Source organism: Antedon bifida, chromosome 2, assembly GCF_963402885.1.
Source record: "Antedon bifida chromosome 2, ecAntBifi1.1, whole genome shotgun sequence".
NCBI lineage: Eukaryota > Metazoa > Echinodermata > Crinoidea > Comatulida > Antedonidae > Antedon > Antedon bifida.
This window is the reverse complement of record NC_136227.1, coordinates 29,318,692-29,339,402: the sequence shown is the minus strand read 5'-3', so window position 1 is coordinate 29,339,402 and position 20,711 is coordinate 29,318,692. Positions and strand designations below refer to the sequence as shown.

At 33.8% G+C, this 20,711-nt stretch overlaps 1 protein-coding gene across 2 annotated transcripts in view; it reads left to right on the top strand.

Annotated features, from left to right (window-relative positions):
* Positions 1–261: 261 nt before the first annotated feature.
* The window catches only part of LOC144834473 (uncharacterized), a 24,386-nt gene continuing 3,936 nt past the window's right edge, over positions 262–20,711 (top strand). Inside the window, exons 1-19 of one of the 2 annotated variants that reach the window (XM_078689273.1) lie at positions 262–376; positions 8,660–8,736; positions 10,081–10,386; positions 10,650–10,940; positions 11,334–11,627; positions 12,237–12,515; positions 13,718–14,011; positions 14,250–14,561; positions 14,799–15,101; positions 15,429–15,482; positions 16,033–16,362; positions 16,482–16,610; positions 16,894–17,133; positions 17,417–17,551; positions 17,745–17,861; positions 18,339–18,452; positions 19,046–19,201; positions 19,783–20,016; positions 20,431–20,539. In XM_078689273.1, coding sequence (XP_078545399.1) covers positions 8,667–8,736; positions 10,081–10,386; positions 10,650–10,940; positions 11,334–11,627; positions 12,237–12,515; positions 13,718–14,011; positions 14,250–14,561; positions 14,799–15,101; positions 15,429–15,482; positions 16,033–16,362; positions 16,482–16,610; positions 16,894–17,133; positions 17,417–17,551; positions 17,745–17,861; positions 18,339–18,452; positions 19,046–19,201; positions 19,783–20,016; positions 20,431–20,539 — 3,767 coding nt within the window. In that variant the 5' untranslated portion in view covers positions 262–376; positions 8,660–8,666. Of the gene's footprint in view, positions 377–2,857; positions 2,894–8,659; positions 8,737–10,080; positions 10,387–10,649; positions 10,941–11,333; positions 11,628–12,236; positions 12,516–13,717; positions 14,012–14,249; positions 14,562–14,798; positions 15,102–15,428; positions 15,483–16,032; positions 16,363–16,481; positions 16,611–16,893; positions 17,134–17,416; positions 17,552–17,744; positions 17,862–18,338; positions 18,453–19,045; positions 19,202–19,782; positions 20,017–20,430; positions 20,540–20,711 lie in introns of those variants that run through there. The other variant, XM_078689274.1, reaches the window with a different exon arrangement.

The following is a 20,711-nucleotide window of genomic DNA, read 5'->3' as shown; positions in this document are numbered from 1 at the left end:
CGTATTTTAAGCTGAGGTGATCGCGATGAAGAAATTTGACTACGTCGTATGTTTGTAATTATTTCGTGGAATGGTTTGTGGCATAACATACATCGACGTTTACATGTTTTTCCGTGAATACTTTATTAATTTAAATATCTGTACAATGCCGGTACAATAGAGAATAAAGTTGGAATTTCCATGTTCATTGTGTTGGTGTGTTGTATTTCCAACAACGTCACTATAAAAACTCAAATCAAATCCGGTTCTAGAACCAGCAGAAAACAAGAAGAAATATAATATCTGCCACGCGTAATGTTATTTGATTTGTATTGGCTTACCTGGCAATTGAAATAGACTAAGCAAGATTTCTCTGGTTTGTAACGTTGCAACCAAGGTAAGCGTTTTCTTTTGTTAAACCCGAGACTATGTTTGCTTTAACCGACTAAACCTGTCCACGATAAAAGCCTCATGGTCAAAGATCTCATCTTCCAAATGAACAAACACTATATTTAAAGGAGAATATTAATTGAACCAATTGAATTATATAAATTATCAATACTACTGTTATAGCCTATATACTTCTAATGTTTCTCTATGGTTATTCCAGAGAAATCTCTCAACAAACAACGTTCACGTCTACAGTAGTTTACTAGTTATTTAGATTTATTATTAATACTAGATGGTACGCTCGCTTCGCTCGCGTACTATCTAGATCGTGTCCACAGATGGACGTTCTCGAATCGAATACACAGTCATTTCAGCGTAAAAAAAACTGGCGATTTCAAATGTACGTACCACAGGACTATATTCTTTATCCACTCAACAACGATATTTTGTTCATGTTTTATAGGCCTATAAGTAATATACCACTAAATACAGTAAAACATTTGCGATTTAATACTTTGTTAAAACTGTCATTGTCATAGTCGATTGAAATAGTAAAGTACATGTGACGATACACCACTACGACGTTTATATTTTTTGTAAATATTAATTAATACAAACGTTGAGAAGCAACTGTCAGTAATATAGTTTATGTGTATATTATGTGTTTATAATCTAACAGTAGGGCCTCCCACACTCACAGTAATACAGTTTAGTAGTATATTTTTATATTATATCTAACAGTACCAAACACTCAAAGTAAGACATTTGCGATTTAAATGGGTATTTACAGTATTGTATAGTATTGCAATACTATATCTTAAGGTTTTAAGTTTATTCTGTAAGGGCCCATAAATTTACCTACTTGTGTTGAACCATGGAAAGATACCTCCATGGTTAAATAATTAGGAATGTTCCATTCATCGCAAATCAATACAGTCGTAAATTAAATCAATCAAAAAATAGTATTATTTAAAGTTTTCAGCCATTAAAAACAGTTATCGTATGAGGAGATAGGAAAATGCGAAGCATCCTCGTATTATTGTGTGCGGGTATTTTCAAGATGGACATCCATTAGACAGTGTATACCACGATCGGTTTGGGGCAAATCGTTGAACCTAAATTCGTTTTAATTTTCAATAACTAATTATCGAACTCAATTGAATTATTAAACAGGGTTACATCAGGTGGTTAAAATCAGTACCCAAAGTACGAACCAACTTTATTATACCATCGAGTAAACATTCTAGAAATAACGCGCGATTTACCAAATTTTGATCTTACGTAAATTTATATATAGATTATTATTATTTAATAATTTAATATTAATATATTCTATTTTCAGGATAGTTGTTTCATTGTTTAAAAAAATAAACTAGAAATACAGGATACAACTTGTTTGGTCAATACAACCTACCATTAGTTAATTGTTATTCAATTTGCATATTAGGCCTATAATAGTTTTGTACATAAATAATGTACCACTAAACACAGTAAAACATAATTTGTTGCGATACTACAATTTAATAAGTATTTTGATAGAATTTTTACTGTATTTTATCACTTCTTGATATTGATTGTGTTATATTCTTCATATTCAGGGAGAATTCATTTGATTATATATGTTACCATTATTGCGTTAAAAAAATTTAATATCTCCCGCGAATAAACACCCCTATAAAAACCCTGAAAATAAACGCCCCGGCGCGTTTATTCGAATAAATACAAATAATGTATATTGTCATTAGACATAGGCCTAATACCGCTCGCGTATCACATAACGGTGTGAAAAATGCCATGAAACCTGATATGGATACTGATTGAACGTCAAATATCTGTTGATGAGGGGTTTTCATATTATTTACCTAGCCCAGTGGAACAGCGATGTACTTGTTTAGATTGCCATCTGTGTGTTAAACTAATGGATCTGTCGGGTGAATGTAAATAGCATAATTCAATCATTGTTTAATTCAAAGCCTAAGTTAACTAATATAATACACAGGATGTGCTAAGCCAACCGTGGAATATTTTTTACATTTTGTATTGCCTTTCCTCGATTAAACACAATTGCTACCACACACTATTCTAAAAATGTATTATCACTAAACACTGTAATAAAATCATCTAATCCTTACCTTAATGAGCATGCGTGAGTTTCCGACTTGTGTGTGTAGCAGTACCCATGCATAAAAGAAATTCTCAATGGTATAACAATTATCCGATACATTTCATAATAAAGCGCAATTCTAAAAGAAAATAGTCGATGCTAAGCCTCATTATTCATCACAACCACTAGCCCATGCAATAACCTTAAATAAAAATACAGTATTGTTTACAAAAGAAACTGTTTTTATTATATAGTTCAGGATACAGCCGTGTATCGTCATTGGGTATTGAAATATTACTTCCGTTTCAAAATCTCAGTGGATTTTCAAAGAATCTTTATTGTATTTTTATACTTTTATTTTCGAATAGAATATGTATTATGTAGGCCTAGTACGCCACTAACTCGAGGAAGTAACTGCAGGTAATTATCTTTCATTTCAATATTCCCCTCTTATTATCTTTCTACAAAAAAAATATGTTTCAAAAAATGTTAGCTTAGATATTTTTAAGTCTTGGAATGCAGTAGAAAACCTGTAGATTGAGGAGCAACAGCCTGTAGCATTGGTGCAAAGTCAGTGCCGTGGTACGCCTGATAATAAGCCTATGAGAGAGGTGCCATGTGGGTGGTTTGTGGATTCGCCTTCCCCTCTTTTCAAACTAGATTTCAGCAGTAAATATGTATATATAACTCCTCATGAACCATGTAAAACCCTACGGGCTTGGTTTTAACAATCAGTCTGAGATTATTATAGGTGCATCATATGATTTGAGGGTAAATTTGTTTCAAATTCAAATGACTTTAAACTCTTCAGACACACGTACACATCTATATATAAATTATGGTTAATTCTGACATAGGCGAGCACAATGGAAAAACTTCGGTACTAATCTCCGCCTTGGATACCTACCTTATCTATCTCAGATGTACCGCGAAACGTAGATTTGATAACATTAGTTTCCACTATTACGATATTGTTCCATATTTCTATCTTAGGAAGATATTATAAAGGGTTTTATAAGAAAAATTCTGATTTTAATCGGTAAATTTTAACTCTACGCGCGGTAGAAGTAATTTCCGGGTTCACGGTAAGGTGTGTCAATTACCTTGCAACTTCCCTGCATGGTTGGTTTCAACTAAGTTGGCCGTTGGTGCTTGGTGGCGATAGCCATTTTGTTTATTTTCGGACAGCTCGTGTGAAGGTATAGTAGTACATAAAGATCTAAATAAATATATTCATAAAACATAAGAGTATATTGTGGAAAATAAGTATATAAAATTACATCGAGAGAACTGATGATAAGAGCTTTTGTTTGAAATCGAATAAAACCCTGATAGCCGAGTTGTTGACTAAGCTGCCAGGACTTTATGTATGCGGCCTCTAAAACGTCTTCCAGACCATAACGGCTCACTGTGTCGCGGAATAATGTATTAATTATACCAATTAGGATGGTATTTATTTGAATAAACGCCCGGAACACCTCCCCAATAAAACATCAAATAAAACTAGAATTTAATTCGTCACTTTGACGAATTATAGGTGATCATTTTTATCATTTTACTGAAATAAATTTTTTTTAAACATGCACGTACGTTAACATACGATCGGAAAATGTTGATGTATGCCATCCTATTATATGCTTATAGTGCTGAGTTGTGCCTATATGCCATATACAATACGTACAGTATATACTGTATATCTATATACAGTGTAGCATAGGTGAAATTACGGGACACACATGTTCTAATTTTTTGGCATGATGACGTTATCAAACTAAACTTTAAGATGACAATTTCGAAAGATAATTAATTGAGCAAAAAAATATAAGATTTGGAAAAAAATTTGGCACGTAGAAGCGCTGTGCGCGCTCTTTGAATTGTGTATAACTTTGACGAAAAATATGAAAAAACTACTTTTTCACTTCAACTGGCCATATGTTAACGTCACAACATCCGATAGGCTTAATTTTTATATGAATTAATATCTACATTTCATCAGCTTTCATAATAAATTATAATCATCAAGGTAACCTTCAATTCTGAAGAGCTGTAAGATATTCAAATTTACTGCGAAGGTGAAATTACACGGCCTACGTTATTCAAGTTTTTACGCGTGATGACGTCATTAAAATGAAGATAGTGTCAACTCATGATAAAGATAATTAATTAAGCAAGCACATACTGAAAGTTGTGCGAAATTCGAGCACACATAACCAAGATGCGCTCTTTTGAATGTGATAATCTACACAAAAAGATAACAAATCCTAATTTTTAAATTCAAGTGGCCATTTGATGACGTCAAAACATTTTGTACGTAAAATGTGTACATGAATTCATATCTACAACTCAATGGCTTCCAGAATAAGTTAAAAAAATCGGGGGTCATCTTGCATTCTGAAGAATTATTTTCATTTTAAAAAGACCTATTTTTCACCATTTTCAGAACTTTTGTAAAATTAATGTGCGCACTTTGTCATTTTTAACGTGCTCGTATAGCGTTATTTTAAGTCGGAACTGACTCAAATTTGGTGAATGTACTAAGGATGGTGAGTAGAATGAGATTTGTAAAAAAAATTCATGTTTTTACGCTTTTTAAGTATCGCGCGCGCAAAAACGCATTTTTGCGCAGTAATTTTTTGAAACACGCAAATGGCCTAATTCATGCTCTAAATTGATCAAAACTTAATTTTGAGCGTTTTAAATTTTTAACGCGCGATATCACGCGCATGAACCTACGTGCGCGTGCGTTTTTATTTGCTAATATTTTTACCCTTGATCTGAAGTTTACGTGTAGTGAATTTCATTAATATGTGATAATGAATTATGGAGATATGATTGATAATGTGATTTCGCAAAATGGCGTATAAATGTCGTCACGGATGAGTGATCACGCTGGAAAGCTTATTAGGATTAAGTTATATTATTTGAAAGATATTCTGAAATTTTTGTAATCATTGACATTAAACTTTTTGAGATAATTGTTACACAAAATAGTGTACAGAAACAATAAAAAGAAAAAAAAAAATAATAATAAAGATTTTATACAATAACAATAGGTGATCATTTTATTCTAAATGATCACCTAATAATTATCGCCAATAACAATGTAACATACACAATCTCACATATTATCTTCCCTTCTATTGTCCCTTACTTAGCTTAGGTATCTCAGGCATAACTCGTATTGTACAATATAAATCTATTAAATCCAAAAGTTAAACGAAAGGTGTAAATATACATAGCATGCACTCTTATGTTGTATCTATATATAAAGTATGCTTAATTCTGACATAGGCGAGCACAATAGAAAACCTTTGGGACAAATCTCCGCCTTGGTTACCTAATTCATCTATCTCGGATGTACCGCGAAACGTAGATTTGATAACATTAGTTCTCACTATTACAATATTGTTCCATATTTCTCTGTTAGGAAGATATCATGGAGGATTTTAAACGAAATATTGGGTTTCATTGGTAGATTTTTAAGCGTCGGTGGTAAAGTTAGTTCCGGGTTCACGGTGAGACAACTTCCTGGTTTCAACTAAGTTGGCCGTTGGTGGTGACAGCAATTTTAGTTGTTTGTTTATTTTCGGACCGCGCGTGAAGGTACAGTAGTTAGCAAAATAACAATTATACTACAAACTAGAATTTAATTCGTCACTTTGACGAATTATAGGTGATCATTTTTATCATTTTACTGAAATTAATTTTTTTTAAACATGCACGTACGTTAACATACGATTGGAAAATGTTGATGTATGCCATCCTATTATATGCTTATAGTGCTGAGTTGTGCCTATATGCCATATACAATATGTACAGTATATACTGTATATCTATATACAGTGTAGCATAGGTGAAATTACGGGACACACATGTTCTAATTTTTTGGCATGATGACGTTATCAAACTAAACTTTAAGATGACAATTTCGAAAGATAATTAATTGAGCAAAAAAATATAAGATTTGGAAAAAAACTTGGCACGTAGAAGCGCTGTGCGCGCTCTTTGAATTGTGTATAACTTTGACGAAAAATATGAAAAAACTACTTTTTCACTTCAACTGGCCATATGTTAACGTCACAACATCTGATAGGCTTAATTTTTATATGAATTAATATCTACATTTCATCAGCTTTCATAATAAATTATAATCATCAAGGTAACCTTCAATTCTGAAGAGCTGTAAGATATTCAAATTTACTGCGAAGGTGAAATTACACGGCCTACGTTATTCAAGTTTTTACGCGTGATGACGTCATTAAAATGAAGATAGTGTCAACTCATGATAAAGATAATTAATTAAGCAAGCACATACTGAAAGTTGTGCGAAATTCGAGCACACATAACCAAGATGCGCTCTGTTGAATGTGATAATCTACACAAAAAGATAACAAATCCTAATTTTTAAATTCAAGTGGCCATTTGATGACGTCAAAACATTTTGTACGTAAAATGTGTACATGAATTCATATCTACAACTCAATGGCTTCCAGAATAAGTTAAAAAAATCGGGGGTCATCTTGCATTCTGAAGAATTATTTTCATTTTAAAAAAGACCTATTTTTCACCATTTTCAGAACTTTTGTAAAATTAATGTGCGCATTTTGTCATTTTTAACGTGCTCGTATAGCGTTATTTTAAGTCGGAACTGACTCAAATTTGGTGAATGTACTAAGGATGGTGAGTAGAATGAGATTTGTAAAAAAATTCATATTTTTTACGCTTTTTAAGTATCGCGCGCGCAAAAACGCATTTTTGCGCAGTAATTTTTTGAAACACGCAAATGCCCTAATTCATGCTCTAAATTGATCAAAACTTAATTTTGAGCGTTTTAAATTTTTAACGCGCGATATCACGCGCATGAACCTACGTGCGCGCGCGTTTTTATTTGCTAATATTTTTACCCTTGATCTGAAGTTTACGTGTAGTGAATTTCATTAATATGTGATAATGAATTATGGAGATATGATTGATAATGTGATTTCGCAAAATGGCGTATAAATGTCGTCACGGATGAGTGATCACGCTGGAAAGCTTATTAGGATTAAGTTATATTATTTGAAAGATATTCTGAAATTTTTGTAATCATTGACATTAAACTTTTTGAGATAATTGTTACACAAAATAGTGTACAGAAACAATAAAAAGAAAAAAAAAAAGAAAAAAAATAATAATAAAGATTTTATACAATAACAATAGGTGATCATTTTATTCTAAATGATCACCTAATTAATAAAGATCAAATTAAATCATCAGAGTATATTGCGGGGAATAGTATAAAAAATAGTTTGAAATCGAGTGAAACCCCGATAGCCGAGTTGTTGAGTAATCTGACAGGACTGTATAACTGTGCGCTACCTGTGTCCCGTTAGGACCCTGGAAAACTTTTGCCCATGTTGCAAGCTGTCTAAAAAGTCTTCCTTCTGTGTCGCTGAAGTAAGTTTCAAAATTACTAAACTAAATAATGTATTAATTATACCAATTAGGATAGTATTTGTTTTAACACTTCCATCAAAGTAAGTTATAGCATGAAGCAATGGTTGTTCATTCATTCACTTTTATTGCCATAAATAAACGGCAAGCAAAAAAAACAGATAACATCAACTTATAAAATGGCAATATGAGGTTATTGGATTGATAAAACTGATTCTGTGTCTTTATTATATGGTAATTTATTTTGGTTTGTTGTAATTTATCAAAATCTCTTCTTAATTCGGTTCCTTTAGATTAACAACCAATAATGCTTATAATAATTCATAATCAGAAATTGATTACTGTGTACATGCATACGTTTAAAATTAATGAAATTAACACTTCACTGCATTATATATCACAACTTATGAAATAATGTTTACAATAGCATTTTTGTTTGCGGTGCACGAAGTGAAAAGACGTGTGTGTCGATCATCTCAAGACCGGAATTCAGGTTTTATTTTCTGTGTGTGCTGAGAATTGAATTCAGAGGGAGTAACGTCTACTCTGATCATCGATTCTGCAACTGTCATTTGATAAGCTTAACTAACTATCGCAAGTCATCTAGTCACTAGTATGGTGTATTACGTAATTTTAATACATGTTATAATGTTTGATGGACAGCCATTGTCTTATAATATTCAAGCGCAAAATCCATATTATTCTGAAATAGACTTGCTGCATATTATAATAAAGTTACTTATTTCTTCACAGAACTGTAATGGCAGCTTGCCGTCACGCTATAAAGTTGATTATGCTGTTTACAACTATAACCTCAAGTGCTAGCAACGGTTCGTATATTGTTTTATACCTGTTTCAAAAGAGATCCTATACATCATCATCATCAATTAGCATAATTGTGAAAATTTGATGGGTTATATACCCTGCTTACTACGTTAATTTATATAATTCAGTGAAAGTTAGACTTATTTTATGTGATACATACTTGTTTCTTTTATATTCAACATTTAGACCTAGTTCTTCGTCTTCTTCTTCTTTTTCTTCTTCATGATTTAGCAGTCCACTACAGGACATCTTTCCTCCAAATCTCTCCATTTACTTTTCTCTTTTGCTATTCTGAACCAGTTGTTTTCTCATTTCATCCCTCCATCTCATTTTTGGGTATGCTTCTTTTCCTTTTCCATATCCTTGGCTGCCAAACTGTATAGTCCTTTGTCCATTTATTTTTGCTTGAAGCATTATTGTTATGCCAAGTATTTTCCGTTCCATTGCATACTGGGTTGATCTTAACTTATCCTTCTTCTCAGTAAGTCTCCAAGTTGAAAAAGAAGAGGAAGAAGAAGATGATTATTACACGCTTCGTCTAGATTATAGTGAAATGGAGTGTTATTATAGAAAAATCAAGTGATCTAATGCAAGGCTCTTCGGTTTATTTCAGATTCAACCTCGTATCCCGATCCAACTTTGTATCCAGATTCAACCTCGTATCCAGATACAACCTTATATCCAGATACAACCTCATATCTACATTCAACCTCATATCCAGATACAACCTCGTATCCAGATTCAATCTCATATCCAGATACAACCGCATATCCAGATACAACCTCAAATTCACATTCAACCTCATATCCAGATACAACCTCATATTCAAATTCAATCTCATATCCAGATTCAACCTCGTATCCAGATTCAATCTCACATCTTGATACAAACTCGTATTCAGATTCAATCTCATATCTAGATACAACCTCACATCCAGATACAATCACATATCTTGATACAACCTCATATCCAGATTCAACCTCTTATCCAGATCCAATCATGTATACAGATCCAACCATGTATACAGATACAATGTCTTATCCGGATACAACCTCGTATCCAGATTCAAACTCATATCCAGATCCAACCTGGTATCTAGATCCAAGCTCATATTCAATATTTTCTTCAGAATATTATTACTCTTACTACTACTACTCAGAATATTTTTATTGTGAGTTTAACGAATATTATTGATTTTTTGTTCAGTTATTTGTTTAATAAAATATCAACACAATTATGATTACAAGCAAAGATACCTGATATAGTTTTACATTCATTTTAGCAAAAACGTATAGATTATTTAGACCTAAGGACCAGTTGTCATAATCACATTGTAATCTATTTTCCAGATAACAATGAAGTTATAACTCTTGTTGGTGGCAATGTAAAACGAGAAGGTCGACTTGAACTGAACGGTGATATTTCTGGTACTGTTTGTTCTGTTGGCTGGACCGAAGCTGATGCTGCATTAGTCTGTGAGAGTCTTGGTTATGAAGGTGTTGACGAATATTTAGTGTATAGCTTCGGAGAAGGGAATGGGAGCATTTGGTCGAATATTAATGGTTGTATTGAACATCATACGTGTAATCCAACGGATTCAACGGAAGATCCACAATGCACTCATGCAAATGATGTCGGGATAGTATGTTCACCTTGTAAGTTAACAGGGAGCTTCGATTTGTTACGACCAACCTAGGACAGGTCAAGCGATGTGTCGGCGGTCGTCGCCTTAACCCAGAAGCCATCAAATCTGTGTCGAGGTGGGGATCGCGGACACACGTCCAAATAATTTCCTCATGGTCGCCGGTCGTTTCAAATCGAAAGCTTCTAATATTAAATTGTAATTTCAAAAAATCATGTGTGTACCACTTCGAAGCTTAAAAACAAACGTTTCAACTTGTTTACCCCTTTTTTAAAGTGACAATTCGACTTGTTGGTGGTGATAATATGAATGAAGGGCGTGTAGAGTTCAATTATTTTGGTGAGTTTTCAACAACAATGGATCTACATATCACCGAAGCCGACGTCATTTGTCGTTCGCTTGACTTTCCTTCTGCTGATTTCTCGGATTGCTGTGGAATCTATGGTACTGCCTTTGACCTGCCTTCTTATCATGTCGTATGTGAAGGACATGAGAAAGATTTATCTGGATGTTTGATATATACTTCTTATGATATTGATCAACAGTCTGGGATTAGATGTTCAACTGGTAAGAAAATGCAATGCAATATTTGTTGTTAATAATAAAGGTATCTGAGTGTAGAATTTCTTTTAAATATTTTTAACAAATTTAACCTGCACTGGTTATGTCAATGATAGTAAATGTATGACGATTATGACACATTTACAACTAATAGTATTTTATTATAAAAAAATAGTTTAGATAAAAGTCTTATTTCAAAATATATTATTATAATACCAGCTCCTCGACGATTTTAGATGTTTTCTTTTAAAGAAACATGTACTAGGCCTACATCTTATAAATGTATCAAAGGGCGGAGAGAAGATTCTGGGTGCGACAATTGTCATAGAGAGAAACTAATAGACAGGCCTATTTTAAATATTAAATTATCTTTTAATAGTGGTTATGGTATTTCCTCAGATGGCGTAAGATTAACTGGAAAGTTTGAATCAGACGGACTACTTGAAATCTTCACAAGCTCTGCGTGGCATAAAGTATGTTCGGTTGATTTTAACATTGAAGTTGGCGAAGTAATCTGCAGTCAACTCAACTTTGACGGTGTTTTAAATGTCACTGACATTGACAGTGACAACGGCACAACAACCATACGAGAAATTAATTGCACAGGAATAGAGAGTAGATTTGAAGAATGCTCTTTCAATATTGTGCCTGAACAAATGTGCACAAGTTTTGTGAAGCTTTCATGCATTGAAAGTAAGCACGTACATAAATATACATTAATAAGCATGGACAAATTCTTGTTATAAAAACATTAACTTGCACTAAGTTGTTATATATTATCTTTTTATGTTAGTCCACACGTCGACGTTTCGAATTTTGTCTGAACAATTTCGAGCTCAAGTACTAGTATTGAATAAGTATGAAACACCATGTGTGCCAAATTATTTATCTTTTACCAATAAAATATTCAGCCTATAACCAAGACATTTGACATTAACGTCTACTTTGGGACACTCCTATTAGATACACACCTTTTCAGAAACTTCCTTTTTAGAGGAAACCTCTTTTCATGAACATTTAGGCCTACACGTAAAACGAGGGGCAGAAATTGTTTATTACTAGCCTACAGACTCTCTGTTGAGTCTCGAAAGTTTCCTTTCAATATTTGTCCACTGTTGTAAACATAAGATATTCTTCATCCAGCTACGAAATTTGTAGTAATGTTGTTGTTTTCCAATATACATGAGAAAAATGACCTTAAATTAACAAAATATTGTTTCCTTGACAGAAAAAAATGTTTTAATAATGAAATACTGCAGCTAATAATCGTAAGCCAATAATTTGTATTTATAAAATTTACAGGTGGATCAAGATTTGCTAATGGGTTTACTAGGAATTCAGGGTATGCGCAGGCATATATTAATAACGAATGGAATTATATTTGCGACAGTGAAAGAGTTACTGAATTTATTTGCTTACAAGAGCAATCAACTGGTGTTCACTTAGTACGAAACCAACATCCATTCTACATTTATGACGAATACGCTGATTGTGACATCACACCTGAAAACAGTCTACAGTGTAATCAAACCTTGGTTGATTGTTTTAATTATTATCTTATTTATACGGAATGCTCAACGGGTATGTAATTTTTGTTTTGTGTGCCATCCCTGATATCAAATCCTTCATCTAATTTAAGCTTGGTTAACTCTTCATAAAATGCATGTTGCTGAATTCAATACATTGTAGGTCTATTAAATCAGTGTTAATTAATCGCTTCTAAAAGAAACATTTCCTTACTTTAAACAGCGTCTCATTTGTTTCTGACGGTACTTAATGCTTGGATGAATATTTTGCAATAACTGCTTTAACATCAGAACGGCTATCCATACTATTGGTCATGTCATGCGCATTATTACTATGCTGTCCCGTCAGTTGTAAGCCTCTGACGACAAATACAAAATAACAACAATCATCATCTAAATTCATCAATTCTTTATTCTTTCATCTTGTTACAATTAATAGCACACACTTGTCTCCTGGACCATGAACCCCGAATACCGTTAATCTTCTAATAACCCACACTCTAATAGTACCCCCCCCCCCCCACCCCTTCTAATAGTAATCCACCTTATAATAGTAACCCACACTCTAATAGTACCCCCTTCTAATAGTAACCCACCTTATAATAGTAACCCACACTCTAATAGTACCCCCCCCCCCCCTTCTAATAGTAAACCCACCTTATAATAGTAACCCACATTATAATAGTAACCCACACTCTGATAGTACCCCCCCCCCCCTCCCGTTCTAATAGTACCCCCACCCCCCACCTTCTAATAGTAACCCACCTTCTAATAGTAACCCACACTCTAATAGTAACCCACACTCTAATAGTACCTCCCCTTCTAATAGTACCCCATCCCCCCACCCCAACTTCTAATAGTAACCCACCTTATAATAGTAACCCACACTCTAATAGTATCCCCCCTTCTAATAGTAGCCCACCTTATAATAGTAACCCACACTCTAATAGTACCCCCGCCCCCCACCTTCTAATAGTAACCCACCTTATAAGTCAATATATAATAACAACCCACTACTCTATTAGACGTCACAAAAACTTATGATGCAGCCTTATTTTGAAAATAAGGAGATGATGCATGTTGATCTCGGGTGTGGGGGAGGATTGCGTGTTTTTTTTTTTCTCGGTATTTATGCCGTTTGTTCATTACGTCATTATATTAATTAGTCAAGCATAGCGGAGAGTAACTAGTGCCATCATTTGTTTTAAATAATTATGAGCTTATGAGATAATAATAGTGTACTGCAATTTAATTTAGATGTTGTACGAATCAAGGGAGGAGGTCATCGTGGATTTGTTCAAATCTTCAAAGATGGCAAATGGAATTATGTTTGCAGTGAAAACTGGAATGTTCAGACTATTGAGATTGCTTGTAAAGAACTCAACTTTGGCTCCACTTCTACAGTGACGGGTGGTGGTGTAAACACAACCGCCGTAGTACCCGATGCTCAGATCATTATGTGTGATGGAAGTGAATCGAGTTTGTTGAATTGTCAATTTGATACCAACATGCAATGTAAACGTCATGCTGTACAAGTCACGTGTTCTGACGGTGATAATTTGTGATTTTTTTCTACACTACTATAATTGTACTATTATTGTATTATATTTGTATAAATTAATTCAATTTATCTAGGCCTATCTATATTATAGATTATTTACTGTCACATTCGTAGCATGTTGATGATATGAGTATGGGTATTTAGCAAGAATAGGATTACCTATAGTAACTATAGTGCTGATAAGTAGCGACATCTTTCTTTTATTTTACTTTTCATTTAACTATACAGTTGGTATACGTCTTAGAGGATCGCCAGTAAAGCATGCTGGTCGTGTGGAAATATACAAAAACAATCAGTGGTGGACGGTTTGCGATGATTATTGGGATACCGATGATGCGAACGTGGCATGCATTATGGCGGGTTATACTGGAGCCACCAGAGGGTATCGCGAGGCAGCGTTTGGTGAAGGGGTTGGTCCTATTTTGCGCTATGATTTTTTTTGCGACGGTGATGAAGACAACTTATTTGATTGCACACTTGATACACATTCCGATGGATATTGTGCACATTACGAAGATGCGGGAGTGATTTGTTCTACAGGTACGTTGCAGATATCTGTATATGTGTACCAAGATAAATCAAAGGCATAAGACAGTAAAGGAGTATGACTGGGTTTACATGCAAAATTCACACATTTTTATACTTCCGAACAATTTTTTAAGAAGCCCTTGATCGCTTATCGAAACATCCCTTCTTATTGTTTGCCCTTTCATGGTATCGTCGAGTAATTTATGTTATTGTGTTTAATTTAGATGAATGTTTTGTTCCCTGTAACAGATATAATTCGTCTTTCTGATGGAAGCCCATCTGCCGGTCGGGTTGAATTATTTATCAATGGCCAATGGGGAACGATTTGTGACGATAACTGGGACATAAATGATGCCAATGTTGTTTGCCAACAATTAGGGTTTAACAGAGCTTCTAACGCATACGACATGGCTAGATTTGGTCCTGGCAAGGGTCCAATACACTTTGATGAAGTTCAGTGTGTGGGAAACGAAACTGATATTTTACTGTGTAACACTAAAAGCATTCATGATTGTGAACATTCTGAAGACGCAGCGGTGTCTTGTGTTTCTGGTAAATATTTAACGAAATACAGTAGATTTTCCGTCAGATTTTACACACAGTTGTTTATCTTTTTGATCTAGTCCTGAAGAATAAGTGGTGAATATGAATTTATATTCATTTGGTTATTCCATATGTTTTTGGGACCAATTAGTTTGTGGCGAGTTGAGCTGGGGCCGAGTTGACTTGGGGTCGAGTTGTGTATGGTAGATATGATAGATGATTAAATATCAAATAACAATACATAAAGCAATAACGAATATCTAAACATTACATTGAAACTCCCCCTTTATCAATCAACATTATTTTTATTGCAAGCTGTAATCTTTTCCTATTTAGACTCATTTGTTACTCCATCATGGTTGAAACCATTTAGCAGTATTCAGACAAAAGGTAAGTTAGCATAAGGTCAGTATTAACAAAGTAAATGTTATATTAATGGACAATGGACATAGAATAAGAATGATTATTCTCATCTGTTCAAACTTATTGTCATATTCTATAATAAAAAAGAAACGAAAATTAATAGAATGGAAGCAAATCCCCCCCCCCCCCCACCACCCCCACAAAATCATAAGTTTATCGAATAAGATAGTGAAATTGAAATGAAAATATAATATCAAGAATAATAAAAGATAGACAATTATTAAATTTGATTTGTAATTTAACAAAATAATAAAAATAACCTATACTAGCAGTAATGATAGCTATGATAGAAGCTCTAAGATGATAGACGATTCAATAGTATATATATAGTGTAACAACGGAGTATTTACTCGAACGTTTCGATCTCTATCAGAGATCTTTATTAACTGACTGCTTGTTGAATCTAATAGATTCAGTACCAGTTACAGAATAGAATTCTTGGTAATTTAAATTATGCCAATCAGAAAATCACCCATCATAAATATTGAATATTCAAGTGTTCAATTTTTGTTTGCAGGTTGTAAAGACTATTGGTTTCAAAACGATAATGCTTGTCTAACAGTTATACATACAGAGCATAGTACTACACAACTTTCCGAATTATCTTGTCCAGAAGGATCGTCAGTTCTTTCAATAGACGCAGAAGTAGGAATGTTTGAAGAATATCTTCGAATACTTTATTACTATTATGAAGAAATCACTTTTAAAGTATTTCTTTGGCAAAATGGCGAAACGTGCATTTTTTTAAATCGTACTGGTGATAATGGAAAAACATGGGAGATGATTAGTGTACCGACAATACAGTGTAACGACGTCTATGCTTATGTTTGTAAGATGGATATTGAAGGTACAGTATTTGTAATGTCACTATGGCATTGTAAAATTGTTGTGTATTAAATCATCTACTTGATGATAAAATTAATTTTTTTAATTTCATTTGATTAATTCTAACAAATTAAATTTTAGATCAATCTCAAACATGCTCAAGCAATCAATTCAGATGTTTATCTGGCGCTTGTATTCTAAAATCGTTACAATGTGACGGAAACTTCGATTGCCCTGACAAGAGCGATGAAGATGAACAGTGTATTCAAGGTAATATAGTAGGCCTATATCAGTATTATTCTCGAGATATTCTCGTGTATTTCTGGTGGAATTTCTCTCGATTTCACAACGTAGGCATCTAAAGGGAATTCTTTCTTCTGCGCACACAAAAAAGTATAGACCGAATGAAGATAGTTACCACCGGTAAAGTACTATAGGTCAGGAGTGAGTAGTTCTTTTTAAAAAATCAAAAAAATGAGTGAAACTAACCTGCTTGACAGCTTCTATAGAAGAATGATATGTATCAATATTATTGCGGTTTTTCTTATTTTAGAATGTTCCGATTCGTTGGACGGCAACGATTATCGGGGGACGAAGAACAATACAACAAATGGAATACGTTGTATAAAATGGACAAGTAATTTTGAAGGATCCGATGCGATATATCCAATAGATTACATTGGTAAAGGTATTGGTGATCACAACTTTTGTCGGAATCCAAACGGAAGACAACGGCCATGGTGTTATACAGAGGATTTTTATGAAGTTGAAGATTGTGAAATTCCAGTATGTGGTAAGGAAATGAATACCAGAGTCTATTGTATACAGTATTGTCTTATCTCAGACAGCGTTGTACGACGAGGCGGGAAAAATTAAACATGTTTAAAGTTCTCGCGACGACCTAAAAACTGCGCCCGAAGCTAGCTCAAGACGACTTGTCTCGTCGAACTTCAACTCATACAGCACCGACGAGTCAAGACGTTTCGTTTCAACAAAACCTATTCCAAAGTGTTGGTAACAAGTTGTTTATAGGCCTAAACTATTTATTGGGTTATAACACAATATCATTTTTTTAGATAAAGTTTCAGATGCAGATTTAAACAATTGTCCAATCACAAGCTTCCAGTGTTCATCAGGTCATTGTATTCCATATTCATTCCGTTGTGACCATAAACCAGACTGCCCAGATAGCTCAGATGAACAAGATTGTAGTAAGTTTATGTTCACATGACTGTTATTGTTATTTTGGATAAAGATTTGTGCAAAAAAGAAAAGTAAATAATTGTATACGCTTTGTACTTGGTGCATAGCGCACCGCATAGTCACTTGTTAGGCGCACTCACTGGGCCGCCCAGTGTTTAAAATGTATTGGTGCGCCTACTAAATATTTTGTTTTCATGTTAGTATTCCGAAATTGCACCGATGTTGAGTTTTCCTGTGATATTGGACGCTGTTTACAATCTTCATTGCAATGTAACATAATTAAAGACTGTTTAGATGGAACAGACGAACTAAAATGTGGTAGGCCGTTTTTTTCTTGAATAACATGCATAACATTTATTGTAAAGGTAGTTTGCTGTTGGATAGATTTTTTGGATATATTTTCTTACAGTGCATTAGGCCTCATGTAATGTATAAACAAAAACTGGGGTGTAGATACAAAACTGGAAGATCTTTAATGTATGGAAAATTAAGCCCAATTGACACAGGCGAGCTTGTCTCACATAGAATCTGTATCTATCCCCGACGGTAACCGCCCGTCCGCTCCGCGCTTTGTGTAAGTAATAACATAGAATGTATATTTGTATTACCGTTGCCGCTTGTCTGTGTAAATTTGCCTTTAGACGTTAAAGTAATCGTTGAAGGTGAAACCTGGAACTTCCACACTGCAACTGCAACTGCAACACAATATAATTTCGTTCGAGCAACAAAAGTGCTCTCTATATCCATTTATTTTTTTCCGGTGCAAGTGTCACTTTATAAAGTTATCTTTATCAGGTGAATGCAGCTCAGGTTTTTTACGATGTAGTGATGGAAAATGTTTGCACCCAAAATTCAAATGTGATCGAATAAGCGATTGTCCGAAAGGAATTGATGAGCCTAATGACTGCCGTAAGTCGTATCATTCTTTCAACAATCACTAACTATAATAATCATCAGGCAGAATATTAAAATAAATCATCATGATACAACCGATAAAATTGTAAATTACTATTGATAGGAATGAGATAGGCCCTATCTATTAAACTTTACGGCAGAAATTAATAAATAATTTGGAGATTAAAAAGAAACCTTTTGGTGACGTAAAGTTGTATGTTATATTATAGAAACAGCTTTGTTGGCAGACCAACAAAATACTAATAATTCATTTTCATTTCATTTAATTTATTTCGTCTTTTATAAATAATAAAAATCACAAAGAACAGATCACTTTAGGGGATTGTCAAAAAGTGAAACAAAACACTATCGATTGACTCACCGGCCCCCCTAAAGTGTAAAAATGAAATAACCTTAAATACAGAAAAAGTAACGAAAATATATACAACAGTTTAAAATAACATTTCACATTTCATTGAGTTCAGACAGGTATTTGAAGCAAGTTTTTCTTAAGTGAATATATAAATGATGACAGTGAAAAAAATAGACTAGCTTTAACATTTGTAGGCAAGTAATCGCTAATTCTTGTGTTGTCATTCCTATTATAGAATATACTGATACAGAATCGTTATGTAATAAAACAGAGATGGTATGCGCAAATGGCATTTGCATCGATCAGCGTCACCTGTGTCTATTAGACTACGATGTGTATTTAGACGACGTTTTAACAGGTTGTCGAGATCGTAGTCACTTACAACATTGTGGTGAGTTGAGTTGTTCTATGGGTAGTGTGCAACGTTCTTGTATGTATTCAATATTATAATCATACAACGATCCTGTTTTTATAGCAACGATGGTACTTGACAAAACTTGCCAGCTTAGATGTTATTCATAATGTATAACATAAAGGTCTCAATTGCTTTGTTTTTGTGCATTTTTCTAGACTTGTCACAAGTTATGACACGCCATATATGCCTTTTTTAAATATTAAGTCAAAACGCCTGTATACCCGAAGGCTGGCATATGAACGTACTTTCACTTTGTAAATTATTTGTTTTATTATAAAAGTTTTGATTATTTAAAGTACGATTGTTTTATTATTACATGTCTTTACCCAGAGTAGCACAAACAGTTTAAACTGGTTTTCATTGGGGTCCTGCATACAACATTATACATTTTTACAAACTCAGCAGAGACCTATTTATTAATAGATACATCAAACAATTTTCATTTGTAGACCCTTACAGAAGTCTCGGTTCTCAAATCAACGGGAAAATTTTTCCATATATTGTTCCACTTTTTTTTCAAAAGTTCCTAACGCTTTAAATCATACTTTATATTGTAGCTTCATTCGAGTGTCCGGCAAACACATACAAATGTCCGAGCTCGTACTGCATAACAATCAAAAGCCGATGTGATGGGCGAGATGATTGCAAAAATGGAGAAGATGAACAGTATTGTGAGGATTATAACTGTCCAGGATATTTCAAATGTCAAGATGCGTCAAATTGTATTTCTCAAGACCGTGTGTGTGATGGCATCAAAGACTGTCTCCGTGGGGATGATGAACTTTTTTGCGGTATGCTTTGATGCCTAATCGATTCAAGAGAATCATTGATAAAATAAATAACACAAAGTATCATCCATGTGTTCTGATTTGGGAAAAAAGAAACCGTAACGAATTGATCTATTTAAGACATTGTTTATAGGTTTATAATCCTAATAAACCCTCAGAGAATTGTAATAGTCTCCTAAGAAGTTGTTACTACAGATTTACTTACTACTATTTTATTTTGTCTTGTTATGATTTCATATTTTTTCTAAAAATACATTACCTCTACCAAGAAGTACAGCGTAAATGTGCGTCAGTAAGTTGTAGGCCTACTTGTGAATTACGTGAGTACCTTAGGTAATCTAATTACTTTACATTTCCCTTTCTTGCCTAAAATAAAAAAATGTTCAAACTACTTTTCATTGATAACTTGTGTCATAGATATACAGTGCCCTAACGGATGTGTCTGTCAGGACCTTTCATACAACTGTCATGGAGTAGAATGGACAGCAGAAAAAGCTGCATTAATTTCGCCAGATGTACGATACTTGTGAGTGTAATAATTTATATTTTTATATGGTTTTATTGTTTATAAAAAGGATATACTAATGCAATAAACATTGTTGCCTTGCAACCATAAGTCCATACACAATTTATCGCATCCAATCATAAAATCAAAGGACTGTTAGAACTTGGTCCTATATCGGCAAGGCGAGCTCAGC